This window comes from Epargyreus clarus, unplaced genomic scaffold, assembly GCF_041222505.1.
Source record: "Epargyreus clarus isolate Ecla_fem2 unplaced genomic scaffold, WU_Ecla_fem_2.2 ptg000014l, whole genome shotgun sequence".
Taxonomy (NCBI): Eukaryota; Metazoa; Arthropoda; class Insecta; order Lepidoptera; family Hesperiidae; genus Epargyreus; species Epargyreus clarus.
This window is the reverse complement of record NW_027332222.1, coordinates 11,120,383-11,140,186: the sequence shown is the minus strand read 5'-3', so window position 1 is coordinate 11,140,186 and position 19,804 is coordinate 11,120,383. Positions and strand designations below refer to the sequence as shown.

At 33.1% G+C, this 19,804-nt stretch overlaps 2 protein-coding genes across 2 annotated transcripts; both read left to right on the top strand.

The window, feature by feature from the left end:
* The first annotated feature begins 229 nt into the window (after window positions 1-229).
* On the top strand, window positions 230-10,466 carry LOC140747099 (1-acyl-sn-glycerol-3-phosphate acyltransferase alpha-like). Its single transcript, XM_073079349.1, has 5 exons — window positions 230-544; window positions 1,179-1,312; window positions 4,454-4,635; window positions 7,731-7,899; window positions 10,172-10,466. The coding sequence occupies exons 1-5, from the start codon at window positions 360-362 to the stop codon at window positions 10,330-10,332; spliced, it is 831 nt and encodes a 276-aa protein (XP_072935450.1). The 5' UTR covers window positions 230-359; the 3' UTR covers window positions 10,333-10,466.
* Window positions 10,467-14,533: 4,067 nt separating this feature from the next.
* Window positions 14,534-19,804, top strand: LOC140746879 (1-acyl-sn-glycerol-3-phosphate acyltransferase alpha-like). Its single transcript, XM_073079005.1, has 5 exons — window positions 14,534-14,580; window positions 16,144-16,277; window positions 17,443-17,624; window positions 18,243-18,414; window positions 19,617-19,804. Exons 1-5 carry the CDS (start codon window positions 14,534-14,536, stop codon window positions 19,802-19,804), a joined length of 723 nt encoding a protein of 240 aa, XP_072935106.1.

Below are 19,804 nucleotides of genomic sequence, written 5' to 3'. Positions count from 1 at the left end.
ATATTTTATTAATCGCAGGATAGTGAACGTTTATAATCGTCAAGGCGCAAGGATAATAGTTCTATAAACATTGTAATTGAAAATGGCGAATTTTGTATATCTTTCCTGTACACACGTTATAGAGAAGGAGTGAGATGGAGATACAAATACCGCACTTTTGGATTACAATTTTTATTGACCGAAGTTGTAGTCGATTCCGCGAGAACACCTGTTGTTTGGGTGTGATTTTTTACTACAAAGTGGCAGTCAGTGGCGAGCTCACAACATTTCAAGTTTTTAACTGTTTCCGTAACGTTGTGTCGGGAAAACGTATTAATCTTATTTCAAATTGATTTTATTTCGTGGCTATTTTAACCAACATGTGGGACAAAGCAGTGTTGATCATTGTTATCGCGGTTCTCGCATATTTTTTGAAAAACTACAGTAAAGTGTTCAACTGGATAACGTTTAATTTGTACTTCTCTATTTTTTATATTAGCAACACGTTAATTATGATAATTTGGCCATTCCCAATACTGAATGGCAGGACAGTGAAAAACGCAAAGTGAGTAAGAATAATTGTTTTAATTCTTATAAGATTCAAGTAACAAATATATAAATATTTATGATCAACTCCATATAGGACAGGGGTTGTATCTGAAGCTGACCACTGATGCGTTGCAAGTCTTGAGGAGGATAATCGATTCATATTGTTGAGCAAGTCAGCCGGCATACACAGACACTACTTTCAACCGAAGCGCAAAAATGCTTCACACTAACACTAGATGTGCCGGTGGTATCTCTGTTCTACCACTTTTCAATACCTTTATAAAATATAGTCATCATCATCATCAGCAACCCATTACTGTCCCACTGCTGGGCACGGGTCTCCTCTCAGAGTGAGAAGGATTAGGCCATAGCCCACCGCGCTGGCCAAGTGCGATTTGGTAGACTTCACATACCTTTGAGATTTTATTTTTTATTGTTTATAATTTTTTCAGGCAAGCACGTTTCCTCATGATGTTTTCCTTTTCCGTTTAGCAAGTGATAATTATTTTCTGAGACGCAGGTAATTTTGAAAAAATCAGAGGTGCTTGCCTGGGATTTGAACCACGGACCCCTCGATCGAGAGGCCGAGTTTCTTAACCACTAGGCTATCACTACAATACCTAGGTATATATAATATCGTGATATTCCAGATTGTGGGCTAGAATATTAAAGCATGCCACGAAATTGTACGGGATACAATGGGAGCTTCGTAATGGTGAAGTTTTGGCCAAAGACCGTGGGGCTGTGATAGTGGCTAATCACCAGTCGACTCTCGATGTTACGGGTACGTATTAAGTTACACGTTTATACAAAAAGTAGTGTATTTATAGAAATATAAGTGATCTTTATAAATACAGACACTTTTATCAATTTGTAAATTTCGTCGTATATCTATTCTCGGTCCACTGTTAGGCATAGGTCTTGGAGTAAGACAAACAAGGGCCATCACGCTTGCGTGTGCGTATTGGTAGACTTCATCACACTTGAAAACTTTTTTAGATCTATCAATATGCGTTTAGTTTCTCTTAACCATGTTTTCCTTCATAATGTAGAGCAAGTAATAATTGAATTTGATGAAGCACATAACTTAGAAAAATCAGAGGAGCCTCAGATCACCATACTATTTATATCACCAGTTATACGAGTCTGAATTGCAAAGCATTAGGCTATCACTACTTCATAATATATACCGCCACCAAATATTTTCAAAAAATGTAATAATGTAGTGATCTTTTTGTTTTTCCGATTGATTGTAAGTTAATATTTTTTATTCAAAAAATAATGTTACCAAATGTATTTAGTATTAGAAATGGTATATAGTTTTGAGACTTTGGTCAAATAATATCCTAAATTTTTATTGCATAATGCATAGTTTGTTTTATTACTATGTAGTTGATCAAATAAGCAATGTACATATCTTCCCGAATAATCTAGGTACTCTAATTTAGGTAAAACTATAATAGATAGCGCTGTGCATATTTAAAGGAAGGAAACCACGGAACAAAAAATATATTATGTTCCGCGAAGGCAACTATGTAGGTCTGGTAAAATAATAATAAATGTATGGTAATTTAATGGTCTCGTAATAACTATAAATAATGATAAATAAACGCTTTCTACACTCACAGCCGCACACTAGGATTCCCTGTGCCGTGGGTGCCACGGACACACACATAGACAAATACACAAACACCCAAACCCAGAAACAGAAAGCTAAATTCATCATTTAGATATCTGTCTGGCCGGGGATCGAACCAGGGACCCTATGCGCGTCAGACCTGTATGGTGACCGCTCCGCCACGCGGGTCGTCAAAAGTGTTAGTGACGCCACTATTAGTGAAAAGTATTTCAAATAAATATTTACTACATAAATTATAAATATATGTGAAATGTAAATTCATATATTAATAATAATTTAGTTTCTAATTATCAATTGTAATAATATTTAAAATTTATTATTTCATAGTGAAACAATTATGATAATAAAAAATAACTCCCAAGCACTAAATGTGTAATTTAAATTTGAATGTCTAGGTAAGGTGACTCAGGACATAAACAAAATTATTACAAATTAGCAAAAAATGTTCAGAAAATTTAAAATGCAATCATGATTGTTTGATAAATATCGAGAATGTTAGTTGGCAGTAAAAATGTGATACTGTCGGTGACCATGATTTCTTACAAATATAGTGCATTTTTTATTCTGTTTGCTTAAAATGCAACTTATAGACAGTAGAATAAAATTTAAAATGCAATCATAATTGTTTGATAAATATCGAGAATGTAAGTTGGCAGTAAAAATGTGATACAGTCGGTGACCATGATTTCTTATAAATATAGTGCATTTTTTTATTATTTCTGTTTGCTTATAATGCAACTTATAGACAGTAGAATAAAATTTTAAATGCAATCATAATTGTTTGATAAATATCGAGAATGTAAGTTGGCAGTAAAATGTGATACTGTCGGTGACCATGATTTCTTATAAATATAGTGCATTTTTTATTATTTCTGTTTGCTTATAATGCAACTTAGAGACAGTAGAAGAATTTTAATAGGAATCGCTTAGTGCTTGAAATTTTACATGCATAATCTTGTTATTTTCGTGTAAATAGCTCCCAAAATTATTATTATGTCTTTTCAAGTACCCATTTATTTTAATATTTTTACAAATTAGCCTTGATTATCAAGCAGATGCGTTTGCATTTAAATAATGGATAATAATTAAAATATACGTATAACTACAGTATTACTTACTTTTTGTATTATCGAGTTATTTAAGATAAATAAAATTAATATTTTTTTAAAGATATTTTTAAATTGCCTTAGTTAAGGTTTAATATACCAGTTCCATAATAATAAAATTACAATGAGACTTTATAAAATAATAAATGAAATTACAATTATAATTTTATGTGAATGTGTGTCATTGAATTAACTTATGCATAAACCCACAGCTTAAAATTAAACTTCGTTAAATTATTTTCCTTTATTTTGCAAATATTAAATTGTTTACTTAGTTACTTACAACATTAGTTAGACATAAACATCATTTTTATTTATAGGTGGATTAGTCGTACGGTTGAAATTGTTTGTGTGTGGGTGTGTATGTTATGTATGTGTTATGTATGAGCGAGCGTGGTAGAGAAATTCGCCATATTCATATCATATTCTTCGATTAATCAACATCTCAAACACACATGTACTGATTTTTATTTTATACACATAGGTGTTAAATAAACGCCTTTAAATAAGATGTGCTGTTACTAATTTCAAATTACTCAAAATGTTCATAGGCGACGTTGACTACTTTCCATCAGGTAACACGTCTGCTTTATCGTTAGGCTCAAAATATAAAAAAAAAAACACTCAAAATGTTACGTTCAATGGAAATTTAGCATCTTGACCGACCTACATTGTGGATTATAAAAGCCAGCATGAGATATCCCCGGAATGACACCTGTCTAGATCGATTTATCACCCCCAAAAGCCTAGCCGTTTTAGATTTGGGTTTAAAGCTATCAGACCGAACATTCTGATTTACCTTATTTTATATCAAGTTAATCCTTCTTCTTCATTACGCTTTATTAAAAAGCGGGCAAGAAATTGTTATCAAAGTACTTTAAATTTGAAGGGTGGTATCAGATTGATTTGATTAGGAAAAGAATGAGCAATTTAGCCTAATCTTTCAATGATCCATTGACATTATTATGAAAGTCCATAATAATCTTTAGTCCATTTATCGCTCCACCCATATTACCCGTATTCCATATTGTTCCTTATTCCAAATTGCCCCTTATTCATTAGCTTTTTAAAAGATAGAAGCAGATATATTGAAGTCCAAAAAGAATTACTTCTGCTTTGAATAAAATATTATTGATTTAAGTTAAATTCATTTGAAAAAAAAGTTACCCTCTGATTTCAGGTATGTACCACATATGGGAAACAGCGGACAAAGTGACGGCTATAGTGAAGAAAGAGTTGTTTTACGTATGGCCCATGGGTCTCGCCGCATATCTTGGTGGTGCCGTGTTCATAGACAGGAAGAATCCAAAGAATGCGTACGCGCAGTTAAAAGTAACTGCAGATGTCATGACTAAAGAAAAGGTAGGTTTCACTTTGTGTTTAGCAATGTTAAATTTGCAATTTATTTATGAGCGACATCTGGAAGGGCTGAATCAAATGGTACAAAAGTCTTATCTAAGAGCGATCATAGATGTTTTGCTGGTCCTGAGTGCTCTTGTAATGTCTCATATGTATCGATATTGTGTTATTACCGAAAAATACCTTGTTTCACTAAACTAAGCACTTTTAATAATTAATTCTTAGATTACTCTTTCTTTTCTTGTGAACAGCGCAAAAAATATTTTCGGTGTTTTGTCTTAACATCAATAATTATACTTCCAAATCTCAAAACTTACTAATATTATAAATCCGAAAGTAACTCTGTCTGTCTGTCTGGTTGTCTCTTCTTCACGTCTAAACCACTGAACCGATTTTAATTAAATTTTATACAAAGATAGTCTGAGACCCGAGAAAGGACATAGGATAGTTTTTACCTCGGAAATCCCACGGGAACTAGGGATGGCGATATAAGATCGATTAATCGGAGAATCGATCTTTTGGGCCTAAAACATCGATTATTTTAATCGATATTAGTAAGGATTGAATCGTAGACTATGCATTTGATCAAGTGATGATCTTTAGCAAAGTTGAAGATACGAATTTTCAGTTATATATATATGTCAGTTTGTTATATTACTTTCTTTTAAACGCGGGCGAAGCCGCGGGCAAAAACTAGTCAATTATACGAGTAATAATGTGGATGTCGAATATATTATGTTTGGTAGATATTATGAATGATAATTACTTTTTTAGACAACGAACAAAAGAACTAGTTTTATTACACGATAAGAGTATGAATATTATAAGTATAAGTATTGTATGAAAAAGTTGCTGGCCAGATATAATTTGGCGCGCGGTACATCAAATGTTAGGTACGAGTTCTAACTCGTGTACATTTAATAATTCGCCAAGTACGAGTCGAACTCGTACATGGAGGCTTCCGCACCACAATATGTTCATTACTTTTTACTTATTTTTATTCACTTTATTATTTTCAACAATACTTAGTTATATGACACAACAATAGATGGCGTTGGGGTGATGATGAATGATACGTAAACAACGTATTAAAATAACTATATTAAAATATGTTTTATGGCTCTAATTTGTATTTATTATAATTACAGTTACAGTAGGAAACGGATTGTAAAGATTTCAACTATCTTCCTAGTAGGTACGGTTTAACAGTTAGATCAAAAAATGCCGAATAAATCCGGATTGTTGTATGGACACCTCCTTTAATATTCAACTTTATTTTATTTTTAGTATTTGTTGTTATAGTGGCAACCGTTACCAACCCATCTTCTGTAATAATTTATTGTGTCTATCTATGTGTCTGTCTGTATATGTTTGTGACAGACGGACAGACAGCGAAGTCTTAGTAATAGGGTTCCGTTTTTACCCTTTGGGTACGGAACCCTAAAAAGTAATATAAAACACGCAAATTATAAATAAATAATATAAAAATCTGTACCTGATTTGCTGCACACATATTACTTTCCAACGCTATATACAGTACCTATAATTAACTTTTTGTTTGCTATAAAAAGAAGATGATACTTACATTACTTACAATAAATAAAAACTCACACAAGATATAATATAATTATGTAAAAATAAACCACAACGAAAGGTTTCAACTCTAGTTTCAAACATTAATATTTATAATGCGCAGTAAAAACGTTTTATCCATAAATTATGAAGAACAAAAACAATAGGTTGAATTAATTCTGTTTTAAGACGAATTGAAATATGTGTCCCGAGCTCTATTAAGGTATTACACTTATATCAACAAAAGTTTATTATCAAACTTTTTTATAATATAGGAGTAGCAGACGAGCATGCAGTCCACCTGATGGTAAGTGGCTACTACCGCCCATGGACATCTGTAATCAACCCCAGATAGGATTAGATATTACTACCTGAGATCGACCACAGGTGCGTTGCTACCCCTGAGAACTAAGCTGGAACGCCTCGAAAAAGTATGTCTCCTTTACCACACCCTACAAAACGGAACACGGCAGCGCCTAACATTGCTGTTATTAGGCAGAAATAGGTGTGGTGGTGGTGCCGCCGGAGTCGAATCACAAAGGGTTCTACCACCTTTTTATTATTTAATTTGAGTCCATTTTGAGTAAATTAAGTACCTACTCATTTGTCAATTAGTACTCAAATGTTATTATGTAAAAGCGGTCAGAACACAAGCAATATTAAACAAAAAATATACAAAACTAATAAAATTAAACATATATTTTTTTTCATATAAGTTTTAAATTATTACAGATAATTTAAATTTGATTAAATACTTTTAAGAATTCGGTACGATTTGTACGTATGATATCTACTAGCCAAGTTTATGGTGATGATTTCAGAGTTTCGTTGTTGTAAAAATACACTCGTCTATTTTCCCAAACGCGCCGTAAGAAACATGGGTGCCAGCCAGTCATTCCTGGGGTTTCAATTGGTGTATGAAACAATGATTTTTGCACTTGTAGTTTTGGGGTGCAACTGCCCCTCTCAACTACGCTATTGCTAAAAGTGTTACTTCAAAAATATTTTTGTATAGATTTACTTATAGTGTATTTCTATAGTAAATATTGTCGTTCCTTTCGTGCTACCTATTCCTATGATTTACACAGCCCAGTTAGTTGTTGTCTATTATTCAATATTTTTCTCATGACATAAAAACATATAATAAAGAAATAAACTGGTTTTATGAGAATAATTACATTAAGAATTAACATAATTTTAGAATTTATATTTAATTATAGTATTATTTTAATTAATTATTTTGTGATATTTTCATGATGTATTATTTTTATAGTCACTGGCTGTATGCGTTATACGATTGTATGCATTCGCATAAAAAAGGAAAAATAACGGCCTTGACGTTAGAGTTGTATTTTGCGCGGGAATAATAAAAGTTGTTAATTGGGTAAAGAAATAGTTTTATTTTAATAAAATAATAAAGATAGTAAAAAATCGAAGTCTGTTCACCAATTCCGCATGTAAGTTATTTTAAATATAGGTACAATGTTAAATTATTAGTTTAAAAGAACCTACTTTTTACTTTACAGACGAAAATATGGGTGTTTCCTGAAGGCACTAGAAATTTCGATTATACGAAGTTTCTGCCATTCAAAAAGGGCGCCTTTACTATGGCAGTGGCTGCGCAGACGCCTATCATACCGCTGGTGTTTTCACCCTACTATTTCATTGACAGGAAGAATTACACAATAAGTAAAGGTAACTGGAGTGTTCTGAATGAAAATATCATATTTCAATGTAGAGTCTAGTCCGCGTAAAACTACTAGTCCGCTCCGAATATAGAAATGAATCGCGTCACCATAGCAAATTGTATGACTACACTTACTCGCAACAACTCCAGAACGAACTAGCAGTTTGGCGCAAACCATACCTGAAGTGAGAAAACTATGGTCTCAAATATAACTCATTTACTCTCTTTCCGTGGAGGGCATAGCAGTCACAAAAAAAGATTAAATCCAGTAGACACTCGTAGGCGGCAACATTATGCATACTTTCGACAGACTCTGTACTATTTAGAATTAGTCAGGTGCCTAAATGACATTGCGTAAAGTTTAACATGGGGACACATTTACTGTAACATAAAAAATCTAGTAGATTAACACGAACATGAATCCAAAAAAGTGGTCGAACCTGATTCTTTTTCACTTCCGTGAATGATAGGTAGGTAGATATGTACCTAAAGGACAAAGTATCTACATGTATATTTTTGCAACATTTTAATATATAAAATTAACCTTAGTAACTTGAGAATTTATTGGATAATTGAAGGAAGATTGATGGAAAGTAGTCACTGACGTCTACGGACAACACCATAGGAGTTGCCAATGCTCAATTTTTTAAGGAGAGCTCTTTTTGCACCTTTTTAATCATATCTTTAGGACACGGTGGAAGGTAGTTCATTCCACATCTTGCAGTGTTATGGCTAAAACTATTATGCGACGTGTAGCCAAGGTCATTCTCACACGCGATATATATACAGAAATTCAGAGGTGACATGCATTTTTTGCTATCTGTTTTGTCATATGTGTGAAATCTTGAATCAGGTGGGAATAATGTTAGATAATATAATATATTATTTTTAATTAATATTGTCTTTGATTAAATAGATAAGATTAAAGTTATATTTGAAGTCATATAATCTTTATTCTTTATTTTAATTAACAATGCTTTGGTCTAGCGTCGCCGGTTTATATTGAGAACAATTGCGGGAACTCTTCAAATTGCTATTAATATTCTTAATAAACTTAAGTATATAAATTACGTGTTACTGTCTTCGTAAATGCTTATTTCCGGAACAGCTCAATCGATTTCAACATGTGTGTGTGCAAGATTGGTTCCAGTTTGAAAGTCAAGATAGATGTCGATGTTACGAGTTTATTTTTTTGCTGTGAGGAAAAATTTTGCTCGGGTCCAGTAGTAACATTATAAAAAAGAAAACTAGAAGAATAATATAAATGTAGAGTTATCTTAAAATATAATTGACTCGAAGCAAATTAAATTACAAATTTGATTAGTCTCTTAAAATTAGGCAAAACATTTCGACATTTCTAAAATGGAAAAGGTCACGGTTTTATTTGTCTACTTTCTTCGGTTCTTGCGGTGAAATTTTTTAACTAAAATTAGGCCTGAATTAGTGACTGATTTAATAAGCATACTTGGAATGAATTAGACGATTGGTACCTTGGAGTTATTTTAAACATTTATGAAGGTCATGTTTTTGTGGCACATTAAGGTATATTAACCTTAATGTGCCACAAAAACTTATCTATATATAAGGTATAGGTGTAGGCGATAAAAAAGAATTACAACTAAATCATATTATTTTAATGATGGTAATTGTGTTCTCGTATAATTAGCATTTTAAAATTAAGGCATTTTAATTATTCACATTTTCCTGAACCTTAAGATAAGACAAGACAATTACTGAGTGTTTTTGAAAATTATGATAATGTTTCACGTGGTTGTAATCTGTCCTATTGCTGGGCTTAGGATTTCCCCTCAGGATATCTCCTCAGAGGCCTGAAATATCCACCGCTCTACAACAATGTGGGTTCGTGGAGAAGGGTACCGGTTAGTAGTCAACCCGTCCGAGATGTGTTGCTGTTGATCCTACAGGATCTTCAACAACCTTGTTGTATCTTGTTCTATAATTATAACCTAATAATAATATCCGGGTCTGACAACTTAACCTGTCCTCCGTGCTCCTGTAAGATGTTACACAGGCTTGTGTATCGCTGTTACCAAGCGGATCCAGCTAGAGTAGCTTACTTTTAATCTTGTACATCCCGTGATCAAAAAGCAAGAATAAAAAACGATATTACATCAGGAAGTTTTTAGCCGCAGAATTCGCGGTACTATAATACTAATAAATCCAATGTTGAAAAGAATATACTCTCCATAGTAGTTTTTAATTATTTGTATAATTATTTCGTAATATTATTATAATGAATATTTTTTTCTGGATTTTCAGCTCGCGTCATCGTTAAATGTTTGGACGAAGTGCCGACGACTGGTTTAACTATGGAAGATGTGCCCGAGCTCATAGAACGAGTTCGTAACATGATGCTGGCTGCCTACAAGGAACTTTCTGATGAAGTCTTGCCCACCTTGAAGTCAAAGAGCGCAGACTAGATACATCATATGAGTAGCCCGCGATAACACTTGAGGAAATTAAAATGATATTGAAATTGTTTTTACCTGATAGCGACAGGAGGGTAATATTTGTGGAGCGTGTGTCCTATTCTTTTACGCTTCCCAAACGGCTTGATGGAATGGATGGCTTTAATATATAATGTATGTGATGTTGTTCTTCTATTCTGTTCGTATATTCTTTTTAGAAGCACGAGTGTCATATAATATGTACATCAAAATTAAAAAAAATACAAAATTACTCATTGCTGTACGGCCTATACGACTTATTTACGTAGTCGAGTTTCGTGTCTTTAAAAAATGTGTTTTAAATGTGAAATGATTGATATCATTTCATACTTAATTCTTTGGGAACATATTTAACAATTTTAGGTTTGGTAGCATAGATACCTCCCGAAGTGAGGTTAATTTCTCTATTTCTCCTCGTGTTTCATAGTTTGCGTGGCATAACTGACAAATTATAAGCGTTTTATGGCATAGGCATAACTTTAAACAATGTTACTATACCTAGACATTAATTTTATACAATAATATGTTCAGTAATACATTATTTCTGTTAAGATAATATTTAATTCCTGTAGGTAAATAAGGTAAATACCTAGTATACCTATCCTCGTGGTATGCTAGGATTTATGTTAAGATTTGTGATCAATATTCGTACATCTACTTACGCGCAGGCATGTTAAAAAATTTAAAGAATGAAATGCATTGAAATATGAATTGTTTGTATGAAAATTTGGTGCAGTTGTACCTGAATAGTATGGCTGTGAATATGTCTGAAACTTTAACAGGCGTTGCTAACAAGCGGGCTCTACACGTCCGTGCAATGTCTCTCAAAAAATCATACGGTCGGTATATTCCGACATGTGTGTGTGGTGGGTGTGGGGCGCCATTGGTGATCTGAGTGTTGTTTATATACCAAAATTACTTTAGAAGCAGAAAATTTTAACAATTTAGGTATATTCACCAATATTTAATTAATTTACATATTATTACACATCTTAACGTAATGTATTAGAAGTAAGTGATATTTATTTACTTAAAAAAACATGAAATTGAAACGTTATCTTAAAGTAACAAAAACCTTTTTATATTGGGAAACTGCTGAATTTCAATATGTTTACGGACGAACCATAAGACGATTACTTCTTCACTTAAATGGCAACCAAATTGTGCGTTATTATTTTACAAAGTGCTATAAAACGAGCTAAAGGATTTAGCAACTAACGCCGTGGATACTTGCAACAAAATTAAAATTCTTTGGACATTGCTTAAAACTATGTTGTAGGTGTTATATGTTTCCATGTCATTTCTATTGAGTCATGATAATATTGTAACTTTAACATTACATCGTGTAAACCTACGTGTTAACATATCGCTTGTTTTTTTGGCGATGAGGTCCTTTAAAACTCGGTGCTGCGGGAACGTCACTGTATATTTACTCAGTTAGACCTCCTTAGCGGCCGCCTTCAGCCTTACATGAAGTTTCAGGGATCTCCATCGTAACTACTTTCCAGGGTTGTGACTGGGCGGTGCCGCCTACAATCTGACCCCCTTTTATATCAGGGTCACTTTATGTCTATTCTGGTAATCTGGTCCCGACATTACCCCCATAGTTTTGGGTGTCCCTATACACTGACAATGCTCTCTACTCTCTTTCCAAGTGCAGGTCATCAGAGAGGTCTACAGTGCAGCCGCTGTCTTACTTGGTATAAACCTGGTTATTCCACTCAATTTCGTTCGATTTAATATGCACAAAATTGTAATTGCATTAATTTCTTAACACTAATATGTATACCTACGAGTACCTATAATTTACCGGTAAGTTAAAGTTAAGTATTATTGTAATTATAGTTTTTTTTTTATAATTTGGTGTAATGATGACAAAAAGTGTTATTTTAATAAATGATGTGTTAGTATAGTACAATGTTACGTTGAAGATATATTTTGAATAAAAAAATTACACCAATTATGTTTTTAATTTCCAATAATTCCTACTTTTGTAGCATAAGAGTATGGACCTGGGCTATGTGTATCTACCTTTATACGAGGCAGTTGGATAATGGATAATCAACCAATATGTGTATGTAATAATATAAATTTTCTTGTCCCAGTTGGGAAAATATGTTTTTTTTTTAATTTTCATCAGTTTCAACTTAAATATCTCAAAATTGTTTCTTCACTGAATACTTTTTCTTTAAAATCAATTATTGCAGATGATCGCCAAAATTCGTTTCTTTTTTAAATTGCGAAATTCATAAGCACGTCAACTTAAGTAATACATGTCCATTCATTGGTAGGGCAAGCAATACGAAATGTCTAATCATCCTCTAATCTGACGATTAAAGGAATTATACTCCGATGGAAGAAAAACGCAGTGACAATGAAAATGTAAAAATAAGCTAGCAGAGCGCAGTGGGTGGGGTTAATTTATGTAAATTCAGAGCTAACTGATGACCGGACAAGTAATAAGATGTCCGCTAAGTGGAAGAAGATAGTAAATTAATATTTCACAAGACGGATGAAAAAATAACCTTTTGTCTACTAATTTATTTTATTTGTCTGCTTATATGACTAGCAACAGCCTATTTAATATCAAAAACGATAATCTGATTCATTTTGAAAAAGCGCAAAAAGTCTGAGGTACATTTGTGAGTCAATATGGAACGGCAACATTATTACCACTATCGCTACTAAGATGCTTACTTTATTAGGTATAGGCTATTGATAGTAAATAATTTGATATATTAATAGAGTTATTAACGTAATCGATGATTACATTAATGATTTATTAAAAATAATTAAGTAATTTATTCCTACAGATATTTGATGACTTTTTCTCAAACATAACTTACGCAACACTTAACATACTATTTATTTTGTATTTGTATTCTACATCACTATATATTAAGATACATCATTATCATCTAGACCATGCGATTCCGACCCCTGAGGGGTAATATTTGCTGTGGTCTGGTGGTGGAGGAGAGGGGAGAATAAAAGGAGATCCTAGGCGATCTAACACAGTTCCTTCAGGGATAGCAAAGCATCTGCGGAGGAATATATCTTTTTTTTTTCAATATTTTTTTCGTAACTACCCTGACTGTTAAAGACGGTAGGTATTTTTATATCAACCTAAATAAGCTGCTGCAAAAAAAAACAAAAGTTAATAATTTTACTTTGTTTCTTTTATATAAAATTATATAACAAGGTAAGGTTATCAATTATATGTAAATATTAAATTTAATTTTACAAACCATCATTTATTTTTATCACAATTAATTAAATTTACAAAATATAATCTATCTAACTATTTACAAACTAAAAATCTATATACAATATATACAAAAAATATAATTTAAACAAAAAAAGAAATATTAAAACTTAAGGAAATATAAAAAATTAAATATAAAACAATGAGTCCAAATCACATACTTACATTTTACATACTTGTACCGCTAAAGATGACGCGACTAGACGGCAAAAAAGATAACCTTGAACCAGGTTAGTTTGGTTTTGAAACTATATCAGTTCTTTTATATCTTTTTTTTTATAATAAACTAGTTGCGTAATTATAGAATTACGCACCTAGTTTATTATAACTTAGTTTATTATAGTGTATACTCGTTTTCCCCGCGGCTTCGCTAGCGGTCAGTGACTTTTATCTATTCCTCGGGAACAGTACTTTTTTTGGTATAAAAGGTACCCTATGTGCTTTTCCGAAACCTTGACGACGTGCGTGCAATATTTCATCACAATCGCTTATGTAGTAAAGGCGTGAAAGTGTACAAATGAACAAATTCACATTCGAATTTATAATATCAGTAAGGATCGACTTAATATATGAATTTTAATTAACAACACGCTACGTTCCTAACATTGCTTAGGCTCAACACTACAATACATGGTAATAACGTATTTCCTGTTTATATAAGTTATACACAATAAGATGAACGCATTTCAAATTTGTACACGGTGAGGTGTGATTCTTTTGTTAAGTTTAAAAAAAAAAAAATTAAATATAAAGACATTACCAAATCATAAGATGTGGCACGCAATTTTATTTTTTATTACTGCAATGTTTTCAATAACAGTATTTAGGGAATTGTGCAAGAATAATATAAAAATGAAGATCAATTTCTACTTCTTTATGTTTACCTTTACTTTGGCCATGCTGTTTATAATGTGGCCCTATTTTATTTTGTATCCGAGGAGCGCAAAAAATGCGAGGTAAGTATTTATTTTTCTGCAATTATTTTCATTGTTATTTTATGAATGCCTATTAAAATACCTACTGCCAGTAGGTTCATCATTTTGGGTTCATTAATTTTTATTAATTCCTGTGAGCCGTAAGCGATAGTTTAGTGCTAAAACTAAAGTTTACATGTTACTACAGTAAACACAGCATCGAATTAAGCATTTTCTTGTTTTTAAATTGCTGGCTAAGGTACACCACCTTGCATGCCGAAGACTGTAATTTAAGTTCGCGTTGACGTTATTTTATAAAAATAATTAGTAGGTAAAAATAAAAAATCAAACAGTAAAAAAATATTTATCCATCCTCATACATCCATACTCATCCTCGAAAAACATTTTCCTTCGCAATCGGGTAACCAAAGTAGCAACTCATATAAAATACTCGGTTGGATTGTTTAAGTATGTATTAGAAAGAATAAATATAGTTCAAAAAACTTATCCACTAACCACTATCAACCAATCTAACCACTTATCAATTTTCGAAAAGCACCCCACACTTTTTCCACAATTATACAATTTACTGTTCCTTAATTGATTCCTAGATTGAAAATTATTTTCTACTTTTTAGTTGATTTTATCATAAAAGCGTGTTTTTTAGGTTTTGAGCTATATTTATTTTATTAATTTTTAGTATTTGTTGTTATAGCGACCATTATTATGCATCGTCTGTATAAAAATCAAGTGTATATATTTCGGTTTAAGAGATAAAGCCCCGTGACTCAAGAACAGACAGCGGAGGGTTTCGTTTTATCCTTTAAGTACGGAATCCTAAAAATCATTCTACAAGATGGCATTATAGATATGTTTCAGTACATTTGAGTTATAGGGAAATAACATTATTATTTTCCAAGGCTAAAAATCAATCTAGTAACTTTGCCTGAACGCTCCATAAGGCGCTTTCTCTCGCCTTGAAAATCGTTAATCCTGAGGATATTGATAAGGACAATGATACAAAATTATTAAAATCGTGTATTGTCATCGGTTTTTGATAATTCTTCAAAATTTTGAATTAAACTGAACGTTCAAAGTGGATAGAAATCGGGCTCAAAGATTCCGTTACTGTTACGTACATACATACATACAAACGTATAACCCAAGCTAATAAAAGCGTGTTAAAAAAAGATCTTTATTCTCATAATTGCCCCCTTTATTATTACCGCTTAATCATGTGAAGTTTTATAAGCCAATATAATATTAATTTACAATCACATGCTTATTGCTAAGTGGACTTATTTTGTTACTTATTCTCTAGACGTTTTCTATGTCTTATTAGTAACGTTTTTTAGATACGAGAGTTTGAAATTATACTTTTTCTTGCTATGATACATTTTTCCACTAACTATGTTACTGATAATGAAGTCGGCATAAGGGTGATGTCAATTCACATTAAAACATCATGGTGTGCAAAGTCACTTACATAAGTCGCTCACAAGCATCTCACAAGTTATTTTTTTTAGTCTTAAATGTAGACTAGATACCTCTAAACGACATTTTTATTTTACGGTAAACCTATTACTGACATTTTTCGACTTTCAGGATCGCCAGTCGTTGTTTAAGATATTTGGCAAAATTAACTGACATGAAGTGGGAGTTGCGAAATGGAGATATTTTGACGGAGGACCGGGCAGCCATCATAGTTTCCAACCATCAGTCGGCGCTTGATATTTTAGGTACGCTTCATCAGTGTCTAAGATCTTAGAATTTGGTCACGCGTCTTTTTAAAGTAGGAGAAGGGTTAAAGATTTTTTTTTTATATTATATAGGAGTAGCAGACGACGATATTCCTACCTGAGGTCGGCCACAAATTTTATGAAAGACATGTTCCACAGGCTTATCGCTTTGGCCATCAAAGGGCTGGCAGTTAAGATCATATTTATTGCAAAATATTTTATTGTATGTGTAAACAAAGACGTGAATTTACAAAAATAAATCATGTAATACAAAAATAAGGCGTAATCGCAGTCACGATTTTCAAACGTATGTTTCGTAAAAATTATCGTAAGTCAACTAGCAACAATCGTAGAAGTTTATTTAACTACGAACGGGTTATTATTGTTTTGTTTAAAAATAATATAATTATTGTGGTAGGTTCTTCCTTAGATACCCTAAAATACACCTCTTCATACATATGTGAACTTTGCGACAGCAAATAAAGGCGTGTGGGTAATAATTATTTCCACGCAAAAAAGAAAGTGCACTCTTAAACCCTATCGGCAAAGGGCAATCTTAAGATATTTGGCGAACTCTTTTATAAAATTAAAATAGCAAAGAAGCACGCAGTCCAACTGCCACCCATAGACTTACTCTATATATAACCGGGACACCACTTAAGTTGATCATCATATATGTAAGCGCTTGATTATAAGTAGTAGTGCCTAAAACATTATGAAAAGTTAAGTAGGTGATATCATTGATGACCATTAGATAAAGTTTATAATTTCTTGGCCTAACAAACATACCACATGTGCCGACTTGCCGAGTATGTTATACCCATTGTGCATACGGCGATATCACTACGGGCACGTTTACTAATCTCCTATCTGTGGCTTGATACGATTTATCTCGATTCTTTACTAGCGCGATACGTGCGTCAAAAGTAGATGCGTCGAGAAAAGTTGCAAATGGCGCGATGACAAAGCGAGTGAGCGCCGCCCGCTAGAAATACATTTTAGAAAATCGCGACTGTGATAACAGCCTTATGTCATGTTTATTGAATAAATGTAGAAGTTTTGTAATTTAATTTCTTTTGAGTTATGCATGTTTTTGTTCTTATTTTGTGGCTTTTAGGAAATGAATCTTGTACAAATTAGTTTAACAAAATAGTTTTTGTTTTAGGAATGTTCGTCGTTTGGGATGTGGCTAACAAAATGACTGCGATAGCCAAAAAGGAGTTATTTTACGTACCCTTAATAGGAATAACATTTTATTTATGCGGAATCGTATTTATTGACCGGAAAAATGGAAAAAACGCTTACAAACAACTCAAAATTACAACTGAAATGTTGAAGAAATATAAGGTAAGCTCTTGTTAAGTTCAGATTATAGAGTACTTATAAGAAAAAGCGAGACAAAAATAAACTGACAATTTATAAGTACGTAGGCCTATCGAAAATTGTCCTCGTAGATCCGGGATCAGTATTCTGATCCCGGAGCTACGGGGAGCCCTATTGGGCTACGGCAATCCTTGCCTGTCGTAAGAGGCGACTAAACGGGGGCTTCCGGGGTTTCGGGCGGCAACCGCTCAGCCAGCGACCCCGGGAAGGACGGCGGTATGTGTCGTCGCATAACGTCGTGTACACCAGACGGTGTGGCGAGCGGCATGCTCACTTGGGCGGAGCCCGACGGCGAAACGTGCTAAGTGGACTCCGGTTGCGTTCCTTTCGAGACCCCGGATAAGAAGAAAAAAGGCCTACCAAAAATAAACAATTTTATTTCTTTTGTTTCAAATAATTATTTTAAACTTATTTAATCGATAAATACGTATGATTTATGAAGGTTTCGCGATCCATTCAGATATCGCAACCAACACTTCACTGGTGACAAAAATATAGTACGAATCTAACTGCATTCATTTTTCTGTTATGTTTTAAGATTAAACTAGGCTATTTTCAAATATACTTTCCATTGTTTCTCAGACAAAATTATGGGTGTATCCAGAGGGAACGAGAAACTCAAATCTGTCAACATTGTTACCGTTCAAAAAAGGTGCCTTCGCGGCCGCCGTGGATGCTCAGCTACCCATCATTCCCATTGTTATTTCGCCCTATCATTTCTTTACCAAAGGAAAGGAAGCGTTAATATTGAAAGGTAAAGTTAAATCGTTTATAAGTAAACCAAAGTTACTCTTATAGTTATTTTAATATTGATATATTAATATCATTTATAACTGAAGCTAAGTTATCATCTTCAAAAATAAATTACTTCATACTATATATTTAAAAATATCTACCTGAAATTATTATCTTGAGTTCTTTAAATGATGACTTTTTATTTTCTACAAGTGCAATTAGAATGATACATACATATTATATACATAGTGCAGTACATACGTATATTGGTTCCCGCATATTAGTCTCCAGATATAATGACTTACTATTGGCCACCCCTATGTCAGTGGGATTAATAGTAAATCCTCATTCAAAACCTATATTGTTCATTTGAAGTCTCACGGAAGTTCATTTCCTGTAGAAACTAGCACAGTAAATAGACTAACTAAACACAATAGTAAATACATAAACGATTGTCCTTGTGACCAAATCTAGATAACAATACTCGTAAATTAAATATTTAGATTTCTACTACTATGGGAATTGAACTTGGTACTTTCAGTGTAGCAACGTAGAATAGTGCATTTTTTGTTTATGTGACCAAGCCCTGTTAGTTGAGACATGACAAGAGCCTATTCCATAAAAGATACCACGTACCCAAAACGTCAATCAAATCTAATAAAGTGTAGCGAAATATTCCGTGAGCCAAAAAGGTTGATTGACAATCACTCAATCAAAGTTCTTGACTACAAGGGTTCTTAAAATTAGTTTGCTAGTTTGTTGAAAAAGATACCATGTTTATCAAGTCTTAAAGAAACTGTTATGCAATTTAACGATTTGTCTAATCGTAGTTAAGATCAGCGCAATTTTCATTACTAAAGCCAAGCTAGTGGAGATATCATCGCCCTTCCGTACCGTCAAAAAATATGAGATGGCAAAAAACTGATTGGCTACCACTAAATCAAAGGTCTTGAATTCTAACAGTTCTAAAATTCAAGATGGCTGATATTTTTGAAACAAAAATATAAATGCGTATCAAACATTACGGAAACTGATATTCACTTTAATGATTTCGTTAAAGGCAGTACAGCTAGCTCAAGTTGTCACAATTTCCATTACAAAAGCCTGTTTTGTACCATTAAACAACACGTGAAAGGAAAAAGTTGATTGAAAATCACTCAATCAAGCTGCAATCAAACTTGCAAGGGTCCTCAAATCAGATCAAATCAGAGTTTGCCGCAGGTCCCATCGTGATCGAGTGCCTGACTCCGGAGCCAACAGTGGGTTTGTTGCCGGACGACGTGCCAGCTCTCACGGAACGCATCCGCGCGCGTATGGACGCTAAATACAAGCAACTTTCTGAAGAAATACTTGATTACGCCAACGTCGAGTTTGATAAAAAATTTAGTAGCCGGCTTGAAATTAAATAG